We start from the raw sequence: 26,355 nt of genomic DNA, 5'->3' as shown, positions 1-26,355 counted from the left end.
GGTAGCGTCCTCGCCCCGTGTCAGCATGTCCCACAGGCCAGGTAAGGAACCAAGTCCCCCCTCCCCCTGGCTCCTCAGCTGAGCGGCATTCCTCCTCCCTCCCAGGCTTGCCGCTGGAATGCCGGCGCAAGCCTGGAGGGAGGGGGTGGTGGCCGGCTTCCAGTTCCTGCGGCTTGTGAGTACGGGCACCGGGCGGGCAAGGGGGGCTGGCAAGGGGGCTGCTCCCCCGGGAGGGTGACGGAGGGGCTCAGCTGAGGAGCCAGGACGAGGGGGGAGAGGGCGACTCGGCTCCTTACCTGGCCTGTGGCGGCCGGCGCGACATGCTGGCGCGGGGCGGGGAGCCGGCCGGGGTCCCATCCAAGCCGATAAACTTTACATGGCCACTCATGCGGCCCCAAGCTGCTCTCCCCCACCGTTGCTGGGGTCCGGAGCCCCCCCCCCCGTCTACCTCCTGGGGGAGCAGCCCCCTGGCCAGCCCCCCTTGCCGCCCAGTGCCCCTACTCACCAGCTCCAGGAACTGGAAGCCGGCCACCACCGCCTCCCTCCAGGCTTGCCCCGCCATTACAGCAGCAAGCCTGGAAGGGAGGAGGAGTGCCACATGCATGGGGAAGAGGCAGGGCCAGGGCGGGGATTTGGGGAGGGAGCCAATGGGTGTTGGAGGGGGCGGAGTCGGGGGGGGGGGGCAAGAGCCCTTCCGGGAGGGCAAAATTGCTTGTTTGTCCAGTGTCCCGACCGCACATTGGTCGTGACGCGGGACAAACAAGCAAATATTGGGTCAGTCCCGATAAAATCGGGACGTCTGGTCACCCTAACTCCTGTTCTTTTTGCGGATACAGACTAACACGGCTGCTACTTTGTAACCTATTCTCTCCCAAGGTGACACATTTCTCAGCTGATTTCTCTCAGCGGCTCTGAGCTTTTTCCTGTGCTTTTTTGCATTCATTCTTTAGCTACAATCACTGTTCTCTCCATGGTCACCCAGAAATCTTATTCTTTAAATGTTCAGTGGCATTCAACACACCTGTGCTGTGCTCTGCCAAGCATTCTTTTACATATGTATCCGAAGTATCTCCATCTATTCCCCTTATGTTACTGAAATTCTCTTTATGAGAAAATTCTATACTATAATTCACTAATATGAGGTTTTTGTTTTCTTTTCTTGCATTTATTTTTAATGTTATTTGCTGGAGTTCATTTTCTACCCAGTCCTAATCTCCCCTATCACTTCCTGGGGGAGTCCATAGGGATCTCTTTTAGATCAAACCCACTCCTCCAGTGCTCTGGAAACCACCTCAAATTTGAACCCTTCCAAATGGAATCCAAGTCATGGCACCACTACATTGGGGTTTCCTCTTCCACTCAGTTCTCCAAGAATTCAGTTTGACTCCTGATTTGTCACTCAGGATCCTTTATCTGGCATACATCAGAGATACAATGAGTTGATCAGATTCAAACGTCGAGGGTCGGTATAGGATGTACCATACCTCCAAAGTTACACAGCAAAACGTTTCTTTATATACATTTTTACCAACACTAATAACACATGCATTCTTAACAATACATCACAACACACACGTCCAGATTGGCTTGGTTATTCTGCAGGAATCAATCCCTATACAGCATACTCTGTCCACATGCTATGCATGCACGACCTACTCTTTACAGTACCTCATCTTATATTTCAGGCTTATCTTGTGTGTTGTAAATGGTACCAGGGTGTTCCCCCTTATCTCAGCTAGCACAGACCTCCTGTCTCTAGCCTACTGATCCATTTACCTTCCCCTCATGCCCATTAAGAAATGAGGCGTGTTACTTGTGTCAAGTTCCTTATGCCCATGCCTACACTTGGGCAAATCATGTAATCATTCTACTCCGTTTTCCATCCGTTACAGGAGGATTATAATACTTCCTTTGTCTGGCTTGTCCATTTAGACTCTGGGGCAGGGACTGCCTCTTACAAAGTGTCTGTAAAGCCCCTAACACAATGATAGCCTGACCCCTGGGGTTTGGGGCAGTACTGTAATGCTAATAATAATAGGAAGCATTACATTGCCACACAGAATGACCTTAACCTCTCCCACTTTCTCTTGCTTGTCACAGCCCTTAAAAGAACGTGGCAACACATCACCTACAGACTTTAAAAACCAAGGAGAGGAGTAGAGGAGGCAAACATGTGGCATTCTCTCCCCAGTCAACGTGCATAAATTGCTTACAAATTATTAAGACTAGGCCAGAACCTCACTAGGTATAAACCAGCATGGTTCCGTTGACTTCAGTGGACCTCTCCTGACTTATGCCAGCTGAGGATTTGTCCCACTGCCTTATCGTGTGCACTGGTGTGATGTCTGGCTTGCTGTTACATGACCAAACCTTTTTAAACCAGCAGATCACTCAGTCCTGAAGCATCTTCCCTTTTATTCTTATAGCCTGATTCATAAGGCAGCAGAGTGTGGCACAGAAAAATTGCATATGATGTAGGCCCTGCTGGTGGGTATGTGTGATGCCCTTAAATTCCAGCTAAGGACAGGCTTCATAGCAAAGAATTAAATAAATTCTAACCATTACAGATTTTTCTGTAATGAATGGATGGGTTTGATTCTCCCTTCACTTACGCTGCCCCTTCTCTGGGCTGGCTCTGTCAGAGTGACTAGTAGCTTTGGATGGGAATGGGAACTGCCCAGGGCCCTGAGAACCTCTAGCATCAGGTGTGAGATGGAGGGCTAGAGGCCTGGTGCTGAGGGAAGAGAGGGGTTGTGAGAGGGAGGTGTGGAATACTGGCAGGATGTCATGAAGAGTGAGATTGGCTAGGAGGGCACTAGGTGGTAAGGGCAAGTGGGTGCATGGAGAAGGAAAACGATTTGGTTAATAGGGCACTCTGCCCTGGAAGGGAATTTTAGCAGAGCAGGGGAGGATGACAGAGGGAATTGGGTACATATTTTCAAATATGTTGCATAACAACTAAGCAATAATAAGTAATCAGGTGACCCTAGTTTTGTAACCCTCCCACTCCTAAGTGCTTATGTAACACCAACAATGTGTTATGTATCATGGGGTAGCCATGTTAGTCTGTATCTACAAAAACAACAAGGATTCTGGTGGCACCTTAAAGACTAACAGATTTATTTGGACATAAGCTTTCATGGGTAAAAACCTCACTTCTTCAAAACCTTCACATCTGAAAAAGTGAGGTTTTTACCCACGAAAGCTTATGCCCAAATAAATCTGTTAGTCTTTAAGGTGCCACCAGACTCCTAGTTGTTTTTGTAACACCAACAGACGTCGGCAGGCAGGATCGAACCTGGGGCCTCTGGAGCTAAATGCATAAGCCTCTACCGCATGAACTAAAAGCCAATGGCCTCTTAGTGAAGGCTGTAGAGCAGTCTCATTTTATCTCTCTCTCTAAGTGGTCTCGGTGCCACTAGATGGGACAAAACAGAGCACCACACCCAGAAGGTGTGTGGGTTACGCTTACATCTCCACCTACAGTTTGTAGCTCTCTCTCATCGTCTCATGTCTACCATTAGACTGTAAGCTCCCCCGGGCTAGGAGTGTGTCTGCCTATATGTTCTATAAGGCACCCACCATACTGTGGAGAAATTAATGATGCAAAACAGGGTGAGAGGAGAACTAAGGCCCAGCAATTCTTAGAAGAAGGGGAAGCTATTTATATGGCCAACTTTAAGATGACAGTGAAAGCTGATCACCCCACTCCTCTGACATTACCCTGAGAGTCTGAATTCCCCAAGGGGCTAAAGGAGGAGCAGAAGCCCTTATTTGTGTCGTCTGCAGCTGAGACACCCTTTGGCTATCGCTGAACTCCCAATAAAGACTCTGATATGAGATTAGGTCAGTGCAATGTTTGTCCAACACTGATCCTTTAATAAGGGTCCAATATGAAATTCATTAAGTCCAACACATATTTTCTCTGCAGCTTTGCAGGGGATGTCCTTTCGCTCTCATCATATAAGAGCACTGACAGCAATCTAACAGCTAAATAATCATGATAGTGGCCTCTGACTATGTAGGGTTAAATATTAGGTGGAATCTGAGGTATTGCCATGTCAATTCTAATTGTTAGAGCTTTATTCTCTTTACAACTTTAGCTTAATTCCTTCACCTATAATCATTTGATCCCAGCCTGTACAGGTGCTGCCGATCAGCTCCTTCCCTTCCCCCGCACCCCCCAGCACCTCCTGCCCACCGATGGGCCCCACCAATCAGCTCCTCCCCTTCCCCCCCAGCGCCTCCTGCCTGCCAGCAGGCCCCACTGATCAGCTCCTCCTCCCCCCCCCCCCAGTGCTTCCTGCCCACCACGATCAACTGTTCAGCGGTGTGCAGGAGGCGTTGTGGGGAGGGAAAGGAGGGGGGTAGGGCGTGCTCACGGGAGAGGTTGGAACAGGGATGGGAAGAGGCGGGGTGGGAGTGGGGTAGGGCGAGAAGAGGTGGGGCAGGAGTGGGGACTTGGGGAAAGGGATGGAGTGGGGGCGGGGCCTGGGGCAGAGCAGGGATCAAGCACCTCCCTCCCCTCCGGCAAATCACAAAGTCTGTGCTTCTGCCAGCCTGATTCCTACTGTACATAGCTCAAGCTACCATCACAACTTGATCCTAAAGGTACCCACAGTTAGCAGAGTCTTAGTAGAGTCTCAGCAGAGAAGCCAAGGACAGAATCCAAGCACCCTCTGTCCACTGGGAAAAGAGTCCCTCCAGATCAACACCAGCACGTTGGCTGGGCAGGGTAGAGAGGCTGACCCTGCCATGCAGCTGTGGATAAGGAAGAGTTTGGTCTCCCAGGTCATCCATCCAGTGCTACTCACCAACACTAAATTCACTCTAAAAATGAACCGAATGCAGCAAACCACATAACAAATTCATTCTGAGATTCATTGCGTGCGCCTAGAGCAATACTATGCCAGGAATGCAATTGGTTAGAGCTGCAGTCTGTACTCCCTGAAAAATGGAAACATCTTGTCTTCCATTTCAGTATGTTTTTTGTTACAGTCAATTACCAATATGGGCTCCTACAGTAGCAAACTTAACACCTACACATTCAAAGTGTTTTTTTGCTCCGGTGTTTGGCAGTGGGGTGTTTTCCCCCCAAATTTTATGCAGAGCTATTAATTTGTGTAGGTTATTGTGTAATACACAACTTTACTTTTGATAGCACCTCTCATGCAGTTTGCATGTGATGATGAGGTAACCAGCCCCATACGATTAGCCCTGCCTGCCTCCCCTGGGATGAGGTGTGGGTTTTCATTAGAACCAGCTGGGTGTGGAGGAGTTGACTGCCCTAAAGTGGACAGCAGGAAGCTGCAGAGGAAGGGAGAAGCTCAGAAAATTGTGGAGAGAGTGAGAAAGGGCCTGCCTTGAAGGAGCCTGAGGGAGTTGCTCCAGCTAGGAAGGGTTGGGAGTAACTTGCCAAAACAGGGAAGACCCTGAGACACCAGGGGAGCTTGGGTCTGTGCCCAGCTGAAGGCTCAAGGGAAGACTTCGTTGTGTGCTTTTTTTTTAACTTTAAGTTAATCAACAAGATCCTGAGGAGGGCTACTGCTGGATTTGTAAAAGCCTCTATTTGAGTGTTCTGAGGAATGAAGAGATGAAGTGGAGGCAAGGGGGTATGACTTGCCCGGGAGGAGTCAGTCATTGATACTTCACCCCAGAAAGCCTGGCACTGTGAAATAATATAATTAGAGGAAAGTAACAGCTAACAACAGAGGATGAATGGAAATTAAATTACTAGGGTAAACCTTTTAGGCATGTTCTGTGTTAATAGGAGGCACTTCAGGGCTGTGCTGCCCCAGTGGAAGCTATTGTCAGAATGGGGTATTGGACTATGGGCTGTTATTGGATTTTTCTTACTGTAACAACGTTAAACAGTTAATGGGGAAGGTCTTGAGTTTTGCGTAAAAGGGCTCTAATCTGCTGCCAGTCACCCTGTAGAAATGATTCTTAACACATACCAAATACACTGGAAAGAGAGCAAGAGACGGAGGTGTTTGGACTTCAAAAGCTAAATGATTGTTCATGATGGGAAAGATGAGAGGGAAAAACTTGCTGGTAACTAAGGCCTTGGCTACACTGGCGCTCTACAGCGCTGCAACTTGCTGCGCTCAGGGGTGTGAAAACGCCCCCCCCCCCCGAGCGCAGCGAGTGCAGCGCTGTAAAGCACCAGTATAATCAGTGCCTGCAGCGCTGCACGCTCGCTCGCAGTGCTGCAAGCTACTCCCCTTGGAGAGGTAGAGTACTTACAGCTCTCGCAGCGCTGGCGGCGCGACTACACTCGTGCTTCACAGCGCTGTGAATTGCCAAGTGTAGCCAAGGCCTAATTGTCTGTTTTGGAGGGAAGAGAAGAGACAGGAGAACAAAGCAGTGCTTCAGCTTACATTTCTTTCTGCTCTTCTGGAAAAGCCCCAAAGGGAAGTGAAAAGATTAAGTGGAAACTTCTCTCACTGACACTTGCTTCATTCACATGCCATAGACGCGATCTGGAGCACACAGAGGTCAGCTGTGGTACAGGGTTGCTTTTGCCGTCTTACCCCCTCTGAAATTCTGACCTTAATAATGGAGCAGCCTAAAGAGTTAGCGCTCACTCACATAATATAGGGCAGAATCTGGTCATTGACTGTCATAACTTGGTAAAATCAGCTCGCCACAGCACTCGCTTCAGCCATAAGAAGGGCTGCATCTTACCTTAGTGGAGTACAGATCACAGGATGGCTAACTCTTCAGTGTCCTCCAGTATGTATGTTTCAAGGAGGGATTTAAGAGAAGGTGGGAGAAATGATGGGGAAGAAGATGAGGAAGGGCCTTCCAGAGTAATCCTAGATGATGTTTTGGCTATACAGCATGTACGTAGTAACAGTGCCAGGTTTACAGTGGCTCCATGGAGCCGGGCACATGCTCAGAAGGGCCCCCGGCCTGCTCCACTTGCACGGCGCCCCAAGACCCCACTAGCTCCCCCCGCCCACCACTTGCTCCTCTCGGCCTGCCTGCCGGCTCTGGACAGTCTCTGTTTCCCACCACCTGTGGGGCTCCACCTGTCTCCCTGGAGCTGAGCCACCTGGGACTGGTGCAGAAGCCTGGCCAGTCTCAGCCAGGTGTGTATGGGGGCAGACAGTGTAGGGGGCTCGGCTGGGCCCCTCCAGACAAGTGCGACTTGAGGGAGCCCAGCCAGGCAGGCCCTGCCTTGGCTGATCGCACCACTCCTGAGGGGCCGGAGCGATTCCTGGCCCTGAGACCAGCCCTGGCTGCGCTGCCTATGCATAGCAGTGAGATTTTTTAACCCTTTACAGGCAGAGTCAAGGGGGCGAGACCTCAAGCAGGGCCCAAAACCGCAGATGTGTGCTCCTGCCCCACTGTGAAACACTGAGCCATCTTCACTGCCAAAAGTTAATATCGATTTGGACTTGCATCAACTGCTTTCTGTGGAGCTTCTCCTGAAGGGGGAGGCAGTCTTTACCCGTGTATTCCCAATCCTGCTTATCAGTGAAGTTGTAAAGAGAAGGGCTTTTTATGGAGACTATAATTCATGTGTCACCCTATCAGACAGTACATTCTAGATTTAATAAACAGCTATGGTACCTTATCTGCAATGTGGTCTTACCCAGATTACATAATTTTATTCCTTCTCCAGGCTTCTGCTAAGAGGTTTGCCTCCAGAAATAAGCCTGCATGTGTGAAAAGCTCAGTGAGTCAGTAAGGTATTTCTCTCGTGATCTGTGCGTGTTTCGCTGGAAAGTAGATGGCAGTTAAAGTTTTTCAGATCCTGAGTCACATTCTGGCTTACCTTGAGCACAGACACGCACCAGATACCAGCATGCAAATCTATAGTCTGGCAAGAGCACGCCGAGGAAAGGGGCTGCACTTATATCGCCAGTGTTCAAGGGTATTTAGAGTTCACTTACCTGCTCTCTTTCTCCCCCAAGCCACTTCTTGCATTGCAGCTGTACACACACGAAATGTTCGTGCTTGTATCATTACATTGTGTATATGAGAACAGGGGACTAGAGACAACACTTCCAGGTACTAACATCTCTACCATTGACCTGCTGTGTGGCCTTAGCCATGTAAAGCATGGTGTAGCAATTAAGGATGAGGATAATACAACTGTGCTGTGAGATTTAATAATTCATGTCCCTAACCGAAGAGAAGTTTAAGTGCAATAAAGCTGTGACATCCAGTAGGGCTGGTAAGAGACTGAGTTATGCATCTGGGTCAGGATTACAAAAGTCTCACACCCCTGTCCCATGACAGAGGTCAGTACCCACTGACACCAGTTACTGTGCAGGAGCTGTTTCCTGGCTCAGACATGCTTCAGTGGCTCTGACTGTGCCCAGGATCTTCCATGGCCGCAAAGAAGATGGGGAAAACTTCACCCTAAAAACATGTATTGTAGAAGGCGCAGAATGGTTAAGTTAGACCTCTTTTGGCAAGGGTATTACAATGACTCCATCCAGGCTCCGCTCTACTTTTAGCTGACTTCCTCAATGAAGCAGCACTGGGGTTTCTGCTTGCCTTCAAACAGCTGCTCCATTATTCTTAGGATAAGGATGTCTGCAAGAGTAACTGCTATTGATTTTTAAGATTAAATCTGCTAATTATTACCGCACTGCCTGTAATCACGACCCGCCTTTCTCATACAAACTGGACTAACTCTCTTCCTGAAGGGAAATGGTACAAATTCACTCTGATATGGTGATGCATGGCATTTTAATTTACTAGAGTTAGCTTCCTTTCACCAGAATTAGTTAATTGTGGAGCTGCAGCTCTTGAAATAAAGGCTATATTCATGGCAGACAATATGCTGTTGTCCTCATTCCCATGGTGCCCAATATGCACTGGCTAAGAAGTCCCAGAGAAGACACTGAATCAATTTTTGAATACCATGTTTGTCCCAGTGGCAGGATTTGGTTTAAAATGCCAAGATGAGTTAGTGGTGAATTTTTTTTTTAAATCAATAATCCCGTATAAGAAAAAGAACTTAATCACTGGTAATTTTAATCATTGCTAGAGAAGGCCTGATTCTGAGGGCAACCCAGGACTTTCAACTCCCAGTGAAGCTGATAAGTATTAAGGAAGCTTAGCAACTTGTCGGAGTAGGCCCAGAATCTGGAGTTGTACAAGCTAATGTGGATTGATAAGAGTTTAATCATCTTCATGTTCTTCTTATTCCCTGTTGGTCACCACAGGGACCCTGCTTGGGTTCTGTTCAAGTCTTGGCCAAGACCAGTGGAGGGATAGTTCTGCATTTAGTATAAGAGCATGACCAGCTGGGATCAGAAAGGAGTTTCTCATGTACTGCAGAACTGTACAGCTGGCCAAGCGCATTATGGGATTTGTATCACTTTCTAAAGCACAAGCTATATAGGCTGCAAACCAATAGTCGTGCTGTACGTTGAGGGGAGAAAATCTCATCTGGGCCTGTTGTATTACTTTAGATGTAACATATGGGCTAAAGGTGTTAACATAACCCAGTCATTGTCCAACATTAAACAGTGTTAGACAAGGTCTGGGATTTGATATACAGAGACATCAACCTGCTTAATACCATGGCAAACATGTTACAAAACTCAGACCAAAGGTTAGAAATGTGTTAACTGAAACATACAAAAGGGAAACAAGGTAAAGAACATTAGAAATTGGTTGTTTATGCAAAACAAACTTAATCAAAACCTATCAACATCTTTACTGGAAACAGTGAATACTGGTTAAAGTCTCATATTCAGTCAAACGGTCCGTGGTGGGGGAGAGGGTTCATTTCTGATTAGAGAATGATAGTGACTTTCCTGCCTTCTAAAAACAGACAGACACAGAAGGGAGAGAAGAGATGTTCTCAGGATACAGAGTGGCATGGACAGATGCTTTGGCCTAGTAGGTCATTCATGACAGTTCTTGCTCTGGGGACTGGCTCGCCTCTCTGTGACTATATCATATGGTTGGTATGGTCAGGTCCCTTTCCTTCACGAGTCCTTCTCAGTGTGAGCTGGATGGGCCATCTCATCTCACCATGCTAGTGCCATGCAGTGCAGTTGATTTCAGGATCCAGTGAAAAGCCAAGAGAGAGGGAGATAGGACAGGGAGAAGATAGGAGCACACGAGGGAGGGGAAGACAGAGCAGGATTTCGTATGTATTAGGTTGGGGTCTGTGCTGGGGCAGCGATGATGGCCAAATGTTCCCACTGGAATATCAAAGTCTAGTGTCACAGCAACAATCCTTCCACTACAGCCCCAGTGATGGTAAAAAAAACTCTCCCGCTGATCTCCCTCAAAGTCTCTTTCTAAGGACTCCAAAAAGGGAATGATGAGCAAAATAGCCCAGTCTCATTATTTTGTCCCCCAATTAAGCCTAATTTCCAATATACCAGTTTTGGTTCCTTGATTTCCAGTTTTCTGAAGCTCTTGTCTACTGGTTAGACTCTTGACACAGTCCCTGAGTGGTATCAGTTTTATATATATATATATATATATATATATATATTGTCACAATGATCTGTTATATATATATATAACAGATCATAGATCATTGTGACAATTCATGAACCTTTGCTCACTTTTCACCAGTTGAGCTTACAATTAGAGTAAATGTGTAGGCCCGGTTATTACAACAGGCCCATCTGTGCAATTAATTTAGATCCTGAAGCTGAGGTTTGATTAATTTAGCCTGCATAACTACAAATTGTAATGACACACTAGAGATGAGTGACTTCATTTTGACCAGCTTTTGGAGCTCAGGAATTTGAAGGTTTGATGTGAGATCAAATGTAAGCCCAGCTCCACTCCCACACCCCTCTTGTTTACTGTTGTTAGGGGGCTTATTCCTTCACCCACTCCTGGCCCTTCTCGTATGAACAGAGAGCAACAATACCCAAAGTCCGAAGGTGCAAACAATTGGGGTGAACTTCCAGCAAGCATGATTCTAGTTTCCTTCCTCAGTGTCCCCCTTCCCAGCTCTGACACCACAGAGCCTTGCCTGTGTCCCTTTTCCCATTCCCTCCCCTTAGCAAAACATGATTTTAATTCTCCACCCCCATTCCCTGTTCCCATTTCCCCCCCCCCCCTTACTTTTTGATTGACTGCAGACTATATAGTAAAACTTCGTTCTGCTTAGCTATACCTTAACCCAGGGGTAGGCAACCTATGGCATGCGTGCCGAAGGCGGTACGTGAGCTAATTTTCAGTGGCACTGACACTGCCCGGGTCCTGGCCACCGATCCGGGGGGCTCTGCATTTTAATTTAATTTGAAATGAAGCTTCTTAAACATTTTAAAAACCTTATTTACTTTACATACAACAATAGTTTAGTTATATATTATAGACTTATAGAAAGAGACCTTATAAAAACTTTAAAATGTATTACTGGCATGCGAAATCTTAAATTAGAGTGAATAAATGAAGACTCGGCACAGCACTTCTGAAAGGTTGCCGACCCCTGCCTTAACTAATCATTTTACTGAAATTTAACTAACCAATCCTAACATATTGTAACATGATTATCTAACCAATTATATCCCACCACCTTAATTGGTTTATACCCAACAAAATTAATTATACAGCAGACAGAAACAATCACAGAACCAGACAGAGATTATACAGACAAACAATAGGGAAGTGGAAACTACAGTGATAGAACAACACAGAAATGAGGATTTTACACCTCAGCTATTAATAAGTGAGTTCTTGCCAGACAGGATGCTATCAAACTAAGTTTCCTTTTACATCTTCTAGGCTCTTCCCTTTCTCTGGAGGTGACAGGCATTATCAGGACAGGATTGTATTCTAACAGCCCAATAGCACCTTATTTCAATGTGACTGGTTTGGGATGTGAGGATGTGACCATTCGCTTCCCAGTTTATGGCTGTCTCTGCTGCTTAGCCAAAGGCCTGAGCCTAAGAACAGGGCCTCAGACTGTCACAGTAAGAGAAGGCCCTTACACCAGCAGACAGTGATTTTGATCCTTTCTTTTATACCTCTATAACTAGCTAAGTGATAAAAATACACCTACATTCGTAAAGTATAGGTCTTTGCAGATATCTATAGCTTAAGTCATCCTTTATTATGTTTGTCTAAACTCTTCAGACAAGGGAGCTGCCTTACTATGTAGCTGTAAAGCTGCATGTACACCGAAGCCAGGACAGACAATATGGGGCAGATCATTTCTCCATGTGGGAAACACCCATTTAGGGGACAGGAATCTTCTCCCCACAGGATCCTGCAGCTGGGTTTTCATTCAGGAAATAGAGGCTCAAGTGCCAGTCTGAGATTGGCAGAGGATTTGGTATTCAGGCCAAGTCCTTACTGGGGGACAGAGGTATTTTAAACCTGTTAATTAACCCATAGTAAAATCCTAGTGTAAAGGGGACTGTGGGGTTTACCTCAACCAGCTAACATGGGTCAAAACTTCAACTGCCTTGTCTACATTTTCTACAAGTTTATCATGGGATGGTTCCCTGAATGTCTTTTCTAATCTCAACGACTGACTACTACAACTCCAGGTGTTCTTAACCACCATGGTCCATGTTGCTTGATTTATACCCTTTCAGCAGGCCGAGCCTGGAATGCTATTTACATACTATTTGCAGTCAATAGTTTCCCTCATTTGTTTCTAGCGAAGGGTACAGTATTAGGAGCACCTGCCAGGCCTGGCTAATCCTACCTTCTTTCAGGATCCCTAGTTCCTTAGCACTACCCCCCTGTCTGCTTATGTAGTCCCAGTAAGGGGTGGGAGGTTATGTCCACCCAATTAGCCCCTCAACTGTCTCTCTACTCAGTTAATTGGCTCCCTGTGCCAACTGCCTGTCTTTCAGTCAGGTCCCAGTTTTATGTATACTGGTGGGGATTTGAGTGACAGGGTGTGAAGTCAGCTCCTGACGAAGCGCATCCTGTTACAGGGTTAGTTAACACCTGTTAAAATGCACCTTTTTTCCTATTCCAAGGTCTCAGATGCTACAGTGATGAGGATTGCTTAGGTACTCAGATAGGGACCATCAGGAATTGCCACCATATCATCCTAGTGCAGGGTGGAACAATATGGACGGGTCTCTTCCCCCTTATCTACTGGGGTTGCTGGGACCTAATGGGCCTATAACTTTGCACTTCTCCATCCTCTGCACATTTTCAAGCCCCTCACCCTATCACTGCTGCATTAGGATGCATGATCCCATGGAGATTGGCAAGACTGGGAACGCTAGTCAATGCTTAGCCTTTCTTCCCCTCACGTAGAATAAATAGGACAAGAGTTTAAGATGTGAAAATGGACCTTCTCCTGACTGGTCTTTTGACAACTGCCAGCACTCTCTCCTCTAACTCATCTGGTATCATGTTAGTGTTTGGTGCATTGCCTTCCTTCCTCTGCCGATAAACCCACTCAAAATTATTCCTCATTTTGCATCACCTTAATCTATGTACTGTCCAAGCATATCAGCTATCATCTTGTCTTTCGTTTTATGGTCCATATAACGCTCCTCCACATGCTCAACATCCATCCCCTCTTGTTAACTGTAAATGCTATGAGCTACTGAAGCACTAGAATAAAAAACGTGTTCCAGCTGCCTGGATCGCTCTCAACCAGTGACTGCACCTTCCTGGGTGGTGAAAACCAGAGTCTGACTCAGTCGTAGCCTCCTTGGCTGGATCCTCCTCAGATATTCCCTCTCTGCTGCCTGTAAGACACCAGTACTCTTCCAGAGCCTGGTCTCTTCAAACCAAAGCCTCTTCTGTGCTCTGAAGACCACTGTGTCATCACTCAGGCTTTTCTCCCTCTCTGTCCTTCAGGCATTCTCTCTTACTGGAGAAATCCTGTCCTAAAATCATGACTTCTGAAGTCCAAGTCGTATATCCCCTGGTGGCTGTAGGATTGCTCTCTATTTCAGTAGTGGCGCTCTCTTGCTTTCTTTCCCCTCTTATCTATTCTAGGCTCTCGCTGTGTCTTTCCCAGGGGCGGCTCCAGGCACCAGTGCAGCAAGTCCCATGGCTTTGGCAGCAATTCAGTAGCGGGGACACCGATTGTGCGGCACTGGCGGACCTCCCGCAGGCATGCCGCCGAATCAGCGTGACCAACGGACTGCCTGCAGGCGCGCCGCCGAAAGTCACCTGCAGCCGTGCTTGGGGCGGCAAAAAACGTAGAGCCGCCCTGGTCTCTCCCTCTCCTCCATGTCCTCTTTTTTATTATTAATTATGTTTATTACAGTAGTGCCTAGGGACCAGTCAGAAACAGGACCCAATTGTGCTAGGCACTGAACATACACAGAGTCGTAATTGGTCCTTGCTCCAGAGAGTTTGCACTTATCTACACTTACAGTACTGCAGCTGCACCCATGTAGCGCTTAATGAAGATGCTGCCTACACCAACGGGAGAGCTTCTCCCATCAGCGTAGGTACTCCTCCTCCCCAAGAGGCAGTAGCTAAGTCAATGGAAGAAGCCCTCCCATCAATGTAGCGCTGTCTACACTGGGAGTTAGGTCATATAACTATGTTGCTCAGGGGGGTGGATTTTCCACACCGCAGAGTGACATAGTGATACCAACATAAATTTGTAGTGTAGACTAGGGCTGAATAATCTCCTTTCCTGCCACTAATCCTGTTCTCCTACCAGTGGTTCACACAATATATTGCACAAATGTGCAAGGAGGCATAACCCCATGACTCTGTTGAAATATACAAGAGCCACATTAAGTAGAGATGTGTCTGAGACACACAATTCCGATATGGTTTTATGTCTGGATTGTGTAATTTCCCTCCCTACACCACCACTAAAGTTCAGGTATGTTTGGTTTCAAGGTTCATGTTCAGGCCAGCTCCATGGATGAATCTCATAGAACAGAGCCAAGAATCAAGCTTGGGATCTTTATGGATTGTTGCCATGGATCAACTTCAAACTCATAAAGAATCACTGAACTAACCATCCTTACCCGGGTGATCATACAGTCAAAGAAGCAACGTAAGGGAACAAACTCTTCAACAGAAGCTGAAGTTAATGACCAAAAGGTCAAACACGTTTACAGCTCACTCTTTAACAAGAACCAACATTTCAACTGATACATAGTATCAATCAGCAAGGATTTGTCCAGAAAATTATAGATTTGAGGATGGGGAAATAGGCTATCTAGAAATCTATTTCTTTTCCTGTAAACTGAAAATGTAATTTCTAATGGAATGAATAGCTTACAGCATGTCCTATAGCACCACCTAGCAGGTTAATTTAAAAAGTGATCTATGTGCCTAGATCTTTGTCTATGTGTATATCTAATAAAGTGACAGCACAGTTCTGTCCTACCATATCATTGATTCATTCCTAAATGCCTATTGAAACCAGAATCTAATCAGGTTTTGGATTAGACATTGAACTTGACATAGGATACAAGAAACTCAGTAGGGTTTGGGTCTCCACTTTTTAAAATACATCTTATTTATTATGAAAGTGTCAAGAGAAATCTGTGTAAAACTCTCTGATGAGAATCATGATTGACAAATTTGCTCCATTGGCATGAGGGAACTTTCTACTACAAGAGTAAAACTCATCTGTGCCAGACAAAGTTTCCTGAGATGCTGATCCCAGAGTGTGGAATGAACTCCCGCAGGACCTAAGAGCCATCACAAACCTCACCGCCTTCCTTTCCAAGTGCAAGCCACTATTTAAAAATAAACAAACAATAAAATAACCTTCTACACACTGCACATGCTAATCTCCCTCTGGGGAGAGGATGGGAGAGAGAATGACCACACAGGATAGATGTTAGTCACATCATTTAATGAATTCCTAATAAAGATACTAAGGTGATGAGGGGTATATAAGAACCTATATAGATCCTTTTGCAAGAAAGCATTTGGAGTTTCTGCACTGAAACACATATGGGTGGAATGAACCCATGGAAATTCACTTCCTCCTAATTGAAGTCAGAATAACGTACTTTTTTTTTTCTGAGCCTAAACGACTGTAACAAATGTGTGGCCTCCTGGAGCTTCAGAGTTACATTTATGTTGCAGACAAAATAGCTAGAGTATTTCCAAGATGTGAAGTTCTCTTTTCATTGCACAACCTGTAAAAGTTGGGGCTACACTAATTGTAGGCACATCTCCAAGGAAGGGGTGGGGTGTCCATGGCTTCAGTTTGATGGTTGTGCAATTAAGGCCTTAATTACACGAGTAAGGATTAAAGGATCTGGCCCTTCAGCTGTTGAATCCTCAGGACAGGGACTTATCAACATTTTTCTTTTAAAGCCCCATGCACATCTCTGTAGCATTTTTGTATTACTCATATCAGCAAACCCAGGGCCAACTCTAGGTTGCAATATGAGAGGTCCTGCTTTCAATGGTAATGAGATTCATTTCTGCAAACATTGTGGAAATATATCCCTTATTAACGTGTGCTACTCTCATAACATTTTTGTGGTTATTTTGTGCTGACAGGAGCCTATTCTTTATTTATTTACTTAAATTTAACCTCCTCCTAACAAGCCTGTTTGATCTTCTTTGTGACTTAGGAGAAAGGAGCTGTTCAGAGGGATTCTTCTTCCCAGAATGCATCAGTTTCAGAGCACCCCCCCACACCACCACCACACACACACACACACACACACACACACACCTTAAATAACTGCTTGCTCTTTGCATCTGTACTGGATACAGTTTGCACAGCTGTCCAGACTCCAGAGCGTATGTGAACAGGCAACTTTTCCAGTTGGCACCAATGAGCAATTCAACAGCTGCTTCTGGTTTTTCTTCCCCAGAGATATAGTAGTATCGAACCATACATGTGTCAAAGGTTTAACGGAAACCTTGAGATGCCAGCACATTTGGGGGAAAAAGTTGTGTTAGCGTGTTTGGAGAAGCTTTGTGTGAGATGAATCAGGCCTTTCTTTTTGTCTTGGTGATATTTACAGAAAATCAGAGGGTGACATTCTGGTCCCATCAAAGTCAATAGGACTTTTGCCATTGATTTTTTTTCCCAGTAGAGCCAGGATTTCACTCAGGGAGCCTAAATTATTGCAAGTGAAACACAGAACTTCTGACCTGCAAAAAGAAAAGTCTGAATAGGTCTGGTTGAAAAATGCTCTATATTTTCCACAAATAAAATTTTACAATAAAACAAAATATTTTCATTTTCATTTATCTTTAGGTGGATTTAAAAAAATCCCAATAAAATGAAAACCAAAACACAAAATTTTGTTTTTTGGAAAACAGAAATTTTCAGAATCTCCCACTCCTTTTCTTTCCTTTTCCTTTTCCTCCTTCATTCTCCTGCCCCACCCAACTCCACCGAAAAGGAAGGGGAAAAACACATTTTGGTATTTTAAAACCAAATTGTCTTTCAGTTTCTTATTGAAAAATGTTGAAATTTTCAGCCAAAATACCATGCAAACCTTTCTGCAAACTATTCATTTTGGCTGAAAAGCCATTTTCCTTGTTTTGATGACAACCTATCTCCCAGCTCCAAGTTTGAATAATAATTCACGTTGTTTGTTAATGCAATAATTTACCAATACTGCATGCAGTGTAGTTGGAGATATTACCTCACTCACTCTGTTTCTATAACAGCGGGTCTCAACAGGGGTACACAGATGTCTTCCAGGGGGTACATTGACTCATCTTGATATTTGCCTAATTTTGCCAGCAAAGTCAGTACAAACTACAATTTCATAAAGACAATGGCTTGTTTATACTACTCTGTATATTATGCACTGACAAGTAAGTACAATAGTTATATTCTGATTTATTTTGTAATTATGTGGCAAAAACGAGAACATAAGCAATTTTTCAGTAATAGTGTGCTATGACACGTGTATTTTTATGTCTGATTTTGTAAGCAAATAGGTTCTAGGAGAGGTGAAACTTGGGGTATGCAAGACAAATCTGACTCCTGAAAGAGAGAGTAGTCCGGAAAGGTTGAGAACCAAAGTGGATCTTTATGAGCTCGAAAAGAAAGTGCGGATAGTGAGCACATTGCCTCAGCCATAAATTTAACCTGAGGACTCTCCTGTACGTAAACACAAGCCAGCACTTTCAAAGCGGTGTGTCTAAACTCCCAGAGATGAACACTCCCAAACTTGGGGGGTCTATGATAGCCAGCCCTGGATGCAAACGTCTGTGGATAACAGGAATGGGTTAAAAGAACAGGAGTACTTGTGGCACCTTAGAGACTAACAAATTTATTAGAGCATAAGCTTTCGTGGGCTACAGCCCACTTCTTCACAGAGTCAATTGCATGCCCTGCTGCCTGCAGAAGTCTAACCCATGGTCCACCCTTGCCAGGGTCGCTGATTTTTCAATTTGAGCTGTAACCAGTCGAAGTGCCCCCAAAAGAGGTCAAACCGCCTCAGGCATGCAACAGGCAATGGTGACACCCGGCCTGCGTTGCTATGACGACCCCAGCCGCCAGCCACTCCCCCCCCCCTCCCGCCCCAGCTGCTTTACGACCGCCCTCTGCTTTACGGCAAGCCCTGTCCCCACGCCCAGTGGCCCGAGCGCACACCAGCTGCAGCCCGGAGAGGCAGGTGAGACGCGGGAGTGGGTCACTGTGAAACGCGGGGCGGCAGCAGGCTGTGACCCGGGGTGCGAGCGGGAGAGGGAGAGAACAGCCCTTCTTTGCTGGGCCTGGGGGTGGGCTGAGTGAATACCAGGCTTGAAGCAGGGGGGCTTGATTTTCTCCCCCCCCCCCCCCCCCGGTTTTGCAGGCATTTCCTTTGGCTGCCTGGAGGTGACCCCTGATTGCCATGCAGGAACTGGGCTCTGTGCCCCCAGCGGTCACGCTTCTTGAGAAATCCCTTGGGGTTGGGGGTTGGTTTTGTTTTTTCCCCCACAGCAATTACGGAGCTCCTCCTTCCTCTCCAGTTTTGCATTCACTGAAGTGACCAATACAACTCTCCGGGACGTCAGTGAGAGTGAGATTGAAACCCGATTCTGAACGGCCACATCACTTCCTTATGCTAGTGCCGAGTGTAACGCCGTTGAAATCGGTTGCGATGGTTTATAAGACAGCCTGCTGGGAGAATTTGAATGGCAGGGAGTTTTACTCAAGGGGCAGTAAGAGAGACTTTTAAGGGCCTGATTCCCAGCTGACTTTCACCTTGTGTTGTCATGTACATAGTGATGCCCATTATCATGATAGTTGGCGTTTTTCTTAAAGTTCAGGGTCCAGAGCTATGTGATTAGGTCAGAGTTTCTACTTTCATGTTTAAAAAATGGTTTCTAAGTGTCAAGATTATATAGAAAAGATTGAAATCATTAACCCTTTAGGCTAGGAAAGGCAGGCTAAGGAAAAGACTTTCCTTAAAACTTCTGTTACATCTGAAGAAGTGGGGTTTTTTTTTACCCATGAAAGCTTATGCCCAAATAAATCTGTTAGTCTTTAAGGTGCCACAGGGACTCCTCTTTGTTCTTAAAACTTCATAACTTTTAAACCAGGTCCCATAAAAACATGACACTGACTGATGGCGTTTGAACACTTGGGGTTGGCCCTGGCAGGTCCCCCGGGACTCCCACGCTTATGCAATCCCCGCTGTCCCCTGACCGCCTCCCCCCCCGAACCTCCGCCCCATCCAACCGCTCCCTGTCCCCTGACTGCCCTCCGGGACCCTCTGCCCCTTACCCAACCTCCCAGACCCCCTTACCATGCCGCTCAGAGTAGCATGTCTGGCAGCCGCGCCGCCCAGCCAGAGCTAGACATGCTGCGGCTCTGCTCTGCAGGAGCACGCCACTCCACTGATCCGAGTGCTGCCCGCGTGGCTGCAGGTGTGGGGGGACAGCAGGGGAGGGGCTGAGGGCTAACCTCCCTGGCTGGGAGCTCAAGGGCCAGGCAGGACGGTCCTGTGGGCCGGATGTGGCCCGTGGACTGTAATTTGCCCACCTCTGTCTTATTGGATTCACTCAGTGTAACTTGGCTCTGGGCACTGCATGGGCAGCACTAATTTGGGAGTCAAATTTGCAGTATAAAAATCATTAATGCTATGAAAATTGAAGGGCAAAAGTTCCTTAAAATATCTTTTGTCCAGCCTTCCCTCTCTTAAGAAGTAATTTTTACTGGGAGATAATACAACAGAAATAAAGGGCCATGATCTTGCAGTCCTCTGCTACTAGTCCTCATGGACGTCAATAGATCTCCTTGCTTGAGTGAGGGACTGCAGGCAGGATGAGGCCCAATGATAGAAACAAAGCATTGCACCTTACATTAGGGCTCAGACTTGTAAACACTTGTGTGACTTCCATGGGGACTGATCAAATAAGTAAGAAAATCCAGAGCTTGTGCCATTAAAAACCATCCTTTAGTGTTAGTTTTCAGTCGCCTTCTTTGTAAGTATGTTGTATAAGATTATGAATAAAAATACCGATCATACACTTAAAGGCCCATGTCCTTAGCTGGTTTGCAAACCTGGTTTACAGCAGCTGAGGACCTGGTCTAAAGATTGGGTAGCACTTGAAAAAGCTATTGAGAAACAGTCCTTTGTTTTATGGAAAAAAACCCAGGATGATTATTCCAAATTCCCCTGGTTACTCTGCTTATTCCCCGCACTATGTACGTGGTAGAGCAGCTAGGTTCCAATCCTCTAATGAGCTCAGCATGGACATAAGGGCCATCTCACATGGCTTCCGAGCACTGTGCAGGCAGAGCTCAGTTGTAAGATTGAAGCCTTATCTGCTATGGAAGTTATGATTTTTCAAATTGAGGATTATGCCTTGAAGGGGAAAAATAGGAGAAACTATGAATGACAATGTTGAAATGTGCATCATCTAGGCAGAATTCTTTGAAATCTCGCACAAGGTATTATCTGGTTTTTCTTCTACGATTATTTTGGTTTTTCACATTTTTTTTTACTTGTAACCTTTTTCTGAAACCTTGGTTCCCGCTAAGCCAACCCCACAACTGGATAGTTGCTTTTAAGAAAACTATTTGCAGGCCTGTTGTTTTGTGCTGTTGTAAGCTGCTGATAGTATGTTTCCTGTACCTCTGAGCATATGCATCTTTTACCGACCCCCTCTTGAGGGCCTACCTCTTTGGCTGAAGCTGTAAAGGTGTGGGCTTTTAGCTCAGGAGGTCACTGGTTCAATTCCCCATCTGGCTCAAAGTGGCATTTGTCACATTATCATCTCCCTTTGAAGTGCTGGCTGCTTCACTTTAAATGAAGTGACATTTTCAGTGACACATTAGCCTTGTGAATATGCCAAAGAGTCACTAATGCCAAAGAGGTTTTTCAGGTTTATCATTGGCAATGCCACTGAAGTGTAACTGAAATGTACAACTCGGGTATAATATCAAGAGGGTTTTTTTCAATAGATTAGGGCCTGATCCTGCAAATTGTGCTTTTTAACCTAATCTTCTTTGATGAACTTAAACGTCTTTTTTGGGAGGACGGTGGGGCTCAGCATCTCAAATCATTAACAGAACGTAAGAGTAGAATGTAAGACGATAAGTAAATACAATACCATAGTTCTGCCTTAATTTATGTGCCAAGACAGGCATTATTGTTATTTATTAAGCACCTACTATGTTCTCACTGCTGTACAAGGCATTTATCAAGACAGTCCTTGCATCAGAAAATTTACAGTCTGAAAGACAGTCCTAGGAAGAGGAGAGAGAAATGTCAGACAATAAAGAGATCCAATTAATTTGATCACTTTTAGCTTTTTCTGTTTAATACTCATTGTTGCTGCTGATCACTAAGGGAGGAGATTTTTCAAGGCACAGGGGGGAATTAGGCCTCCAGTTCCCATTGACCATCAATGAGACGTGTCGATTTCCCCCTCTATATCTTTCTATGTCTCCTACTAAAATGATGTGATTCTAGGACCTATGGGGGCAGATGCCACGGTCACTGGGCTTCCACGTGAGCATAGGGCTCTGCTGTGCCTAAAAACTTGCAGGGCTGGAGCCATAGGTATCACTGATGCCACCATCTGTGCTCAGAGAAGCAGAAAATCTTGAACGAAAGGATTTGGCAGGTTAAAAAGTTTTCCCTTCGTCTTTCTCTTTAAAGAGTCGGAGAAGAGTTTCCTGCTTGGAAACTACTTCTGTTCCAAGTCCTACCCTGGCCAAGACTAGTTTACCTTTTTTGCGCTTCTTTTTTAAGAAGGTAATTATTTCAGAAAAAGCTCTTTAAAGGGCCATTTCAATTTTTTTGGAAGAATCCTTGTTTGTTCGTTTTTTTCCTGGGAGAATAAGGAGAGTAATGCTATCACCAAACAAAAGACTCCGAGTTCAGAGAGCTTTCAGCAATACTAGTGTAATCTACTCACAGCGGCACTCTGTGCCCCCCCCAGTGGTGATTAGTCTCCCTTTACAGGTATTTGGGCAAATAATTCCCCTTTCCTTTGTCTTAGTTCCCTCCATCTGTAAAATAGAGGATAATAATTCTTCCCTAGGTCTTTAGATTTAATTATTGTTAGAAGTATCACTTTTGGAGTCCTCAGATGCAGAACTGTTCAATGATGTATTTTATTTTCAAATAAACTGATTTTTTTTTATTTTTGAAATATTTTCAGGCTCTGTTTAAAAAAAGCAAAAATGCGTTGGTTTTCAGTTGTTGAAAACCGAATAATTTTCAGTCTTTCACTCAAATTTAGAAACTGCAACTTTGCTTGAAAATATTTCTGCTTTACCAGCAAGTCTTGATGAAATCTTAACCGTCTTTTTCTTTGACGAAAAGCACTATATAACATGAAGTGTATTATGACAATTAACGCCAGTCAATATGCTTTTATGGAAACTAGGCATTGTCAAACAAACCTGATCTCATTCTTTGCGGAGATTACACATTTGGTTGATAAAGGCAACTGCGCACATTAATGTACTTAGACTTTAATGAGGTATTTGACTTAGTACCACACAACATTATGACTACTGATATTGTATTATGCTGTTTTTTTATACATTAAATGAAAAAAATGATCGCCAATGGGGAATCATAATTGAATAGGTGTGTTTCTTGAGTCACTCAAGGATAAGTACTAGGCACTACGTTATTCAGCATTTTCATCAATGATCTGAAAGTGAATATAAAATCGCTGCTGATAAAATGTGCAGATGATACAGATCGGAAGAATGGTAAAAATGATGAGAACGGGGCAGTTACACGGACCCATCTGAATCACTAGGTAAGCTGGGCCCATTCAAACAAAATGTGTTTTTATACAGCCAAATAAAATACATTTAAATATCTGGGAACAAGGAATGCAGGCCATGCCTACGGGATGGGAGGTTGTAGACTGGAAAGCAGCAACTCTGAAAAGGATTTAGGGGTCATAATGGACAAGCAAGTCAATGTGAGCTTTCAGTCCGATGCTAGAGCTGTGAGTAGGAATATGGAGGCAATTTTACCCCTGTGTATTGCACTGGTCCAGTATCAGTCTCACTACTGCATACAGTGCTGGTGTCCACATTATTGAAAGGAATGTTGAGAAGTTGGAGAGGATGCAGAGAAGATGGGGGGAGGGATAGCTCGGTGGTTTGAGCATTGGCCTGCTAAACCCAGGGTTGTGAGTTCAATCCTTGAGGGGGCCACTTGGGGATCTGGGGCAAAATCAGTACATGGTCCTGCTAGTGAAGGCAGGGGGCTGGACTCGATGACCTTTCAAGGTCCCTTCCAGTTCTAGGAGATGGGAGATCTCCATTAATTTAAGAACAACAAAAATGATTTGAGGGCTGAAGAAAATGCCTTGCAGTGAGAGTCTTAAAAAACTCAATATGTTCAATTTATCAAAAAAAGATTGAAAGGTAACTTGATGACAGTGTTTAAGTACCTTCATGGGGAGAAAATACCATGTATTAAAGGGCTCTTTGATCTAGTGGAGAAAGGCATAACAAGAACCAGTGGCTGGAAGCTGAAGCCAAACAAACTCAAATTAGAGATAATGTGCACATTTTTAACTGTGACAACCCAGGGCACTGGTGGATTCTCCAACGCTTGATGTCTTTAGACCAAGACTGGATGCCTTTCTGGAAGATATGCTTAAGCTAAACATAATTTATTGCACTCGATACAGGATAATTCGGTGAAATTTAAGAGCCTGTGTTATACAGGAGGGTCAGACTAGATCAGGGGTCGGCAGCGTTTGGCACGTGGCTCGCCAGGGTAAGCACTCTGGCGGTCCGGGCCAGTTTATTTACCTGCTGACATGGCAGGTTCGGCCGATCGCGGCCCCCACTGGCCACGGTTCACCTTCCTGGGCCAATGGGGGCGGCGAGAAGTGGCGCAGGCAAGGGATGTGCTGGCCGCGGCTTCCCGCCGCCCCCATTGGCCCGAGATGGCGAACCGCAGCCAATGGGGGCCGCGATCGGCCGAACCTGCCGCGTCAGCAGGTAAATAAACTGGCCCGGCCCACCAGGGTGCTTACCCTGGCGAGCCGCGTGCCAAACGCTGCCGACCCCTGGACTAGATGATCACAATGATCCCTCTGCCGTTAATATCTAAACTATGTGACTGATGGAACAGAAGTCATCTGAGTTACAGAAAATTGTTCTGGCAAGTTATGGGGTACTATGTTCAGAATATGTTAGTAGATGGATGTGGTGACCTTACCATAATACTGATATATTACCCTTCTTACAATGAACTGATTTAACGGAGGAGAAAAAGGGATTGATTCCTTCTAGTTCTCTATATCAACCAGTTTGCATTCTGAAGCACGAGAGCATGAGATTAAATATTTGTATAACAAAAGGGTACAGCATTTTCTTTATAGGGTTGTATTGTACTTATTCTTGTATTTATATCTTTGTGTATAAATAGAGTGGAGTGATTTCCTGGATATCGGGCTCTGCTTGTTTAAAATAATCTTAAAATGAATGGGGACCCATATGTGCATCTTTTAATTCCCTGTTTGTATGTTGTTATGAACAGGTTGGAAGTTGGCTATGGCAGTTCCGTTCCTGTGGAAGGCAGCTGCGTTGGTAGAGAAGCACAGGACTGGCTTGTTGGCAGTTTCCTGCGCAGGACTGTTTGGGGCTAACCTTTCCTACCATGTCTTTCCCGAGCAGACGTTCAAACTGTGGCATCAGTGCTGGACTAAGGGGCAACCGGCTGAGCTCTCAGAGAAACTACACAGCCTCTTCCACAATGTTCTGGGAGATGTTGGCGTGAAGTCCGTGAATTGTTACCAACCCTTTGCAGCTTTTGGCTTCCACCCAGTGAGTGCTGGGATCCCGTGGCTGCCTGCGGGCTCTCTGGTGGGCATCCCTCCCAATTTCAATAGCACAGCAGAGGACAGACAAGGAATTGTCAACCGTGTCGTCGTGATAAATGGCAGAGAAGTGGACTGGGAGAGTAAACAAGGGCTAGCTTTGAAGGAAGCCTTGATGTTTTCACCAGAGGCTCAGAAGTTTGCCATTGCCAGAGAGATTGTGTTCTTGCAAAGCAATAGCCCTGTCGTTTATGCAGCAGTGCCTCCTGCTTGCTTAGCCAGCACCTGTCTGTCCGGGGTGGCTATAAAGCAGCTTCTGGGCTTGTATTCTGGCCCCAGGGTGTTTCGAGGCATTTATAACATCACCGTTGCAGCAATTGGACTTGTTGGCTACTTTCTTGCTTACGATGCCGTGAGCCACGCACTAGACTACAGGTTGGACAGAAAGGTGGCCACCATTTCCAAGGACTACGCCAGAGGTGGGGTGGAATTCTACGACAAAATCCTGTCCCGCAACAGGACTCTCCGCACTCTTTTGGGCAAACGAGGCGAGAGAATTTATGCCCCTAGCGGTAACCTTTTCCCTAGATACTGGTTCAGATTAAAGCACGCTCCATACACTTCCAGAAGAGACTTGATTGTTAATATTTTAAGAGTACCCCAGGCATAGGAAGGGAGTGATTGGATTTTAAACTTATAAATTATGTATTCTCTTGGAACGCCACTGTGCTGCCTTCCTCTCCCCTCCCCCGCAGCTTCATTCGTGTGCTGTTTTTTATTTTTGCATATAGTCTGGAAGTAGTGTTTAATTTTTCATTCACTGGACGCATATCTCTTAAAAAATTAAAGACCTATTTCAAAAGTCCTCTGTCCTACATGCATCTTAAATACTAAAGCCCACTCAGGGAGTGTTATTTCTCAGACATCTGGAAATGCTGGTACTTTACTCGCCTATAGTTTTGAAATAATTTCTAAAGAACGCAAAAGGTGAAGTACCACACAGAGAATTTTTGTGGCATTAATTTAAAGCGGGGTGAATATGTGTGTGTGTGTGTGTGTGTATTATACATATTCTCCACCCCCCATATGGTACATCCTAAAGGAATGGTGGGAGCTCTGTCACACCCGAGACATTTAAAATAGACTAGACAATACAGTGTAAGTTGCTCTCATTGTGCTCGTGAATTACATTTTTTTTTTTTTTTTTGGCCACTTGTACTATAACGCCCAGTGTCTCCGAGTGGTTCAGCT

The 26,355-nt window shown here is 45.4% G+C and overlaps 1 protein-coding gene across 2 annotated transcripts in view; it reads left to right on the top strand.

Moving 5' to 3' along the window:
* Positions 1–25,969, top strand: part of TMEM177 (transmembrane protein 177) — a 64,428-nt gene extending 38,459 nt beyond the window's left edge. The window contains exons 1-2 of one of the 2 annotated variants that reach the window (XM_054043954.1): positions 18,429–18,485; positions 24,825–25,969. In XM_054043954.1, coding sequence (XP_053899929.1) covers positions 24,839–25,774 — 936 coding nt within the window. In that variant the 5' untranslated portion in view covers positions 18,429–18,485; positions 24,825–24,838 and the 3' untranslated portion in view covers positions 25,775–25,969. Of the gene's footprint in view, positions 1–18,428; positions 18,486–24,824 lie in introns of those variants that run through there. The other variant, XM_054043955.1, reaches the window with a different exon arrangement.
* The last annotated feature ends 386 nt before the right edge of the window (positions 25,970–26,355 follow it).

The sequence above is a fragment of the Malaclemys terrapin genome, chromosome 11 (assembly GCF_027887155.1).
Source record: "Malaclemys terrapin pileata isolate rMalTer1 chromosome 11, rMalTer1.hap1, whole genome shotgun sequence".
Taxonomy (NCBI): Eukaryota; Metazoa; Chordata; order Testudines; family Emydidae; genus Malaclemys; species Malaclemys terrapin.
The sequence above is the reverse complement of the archived record's forward strand: the minus strand, read 5'-3'. Positions and strand labels throughout refer to the sequence as shown.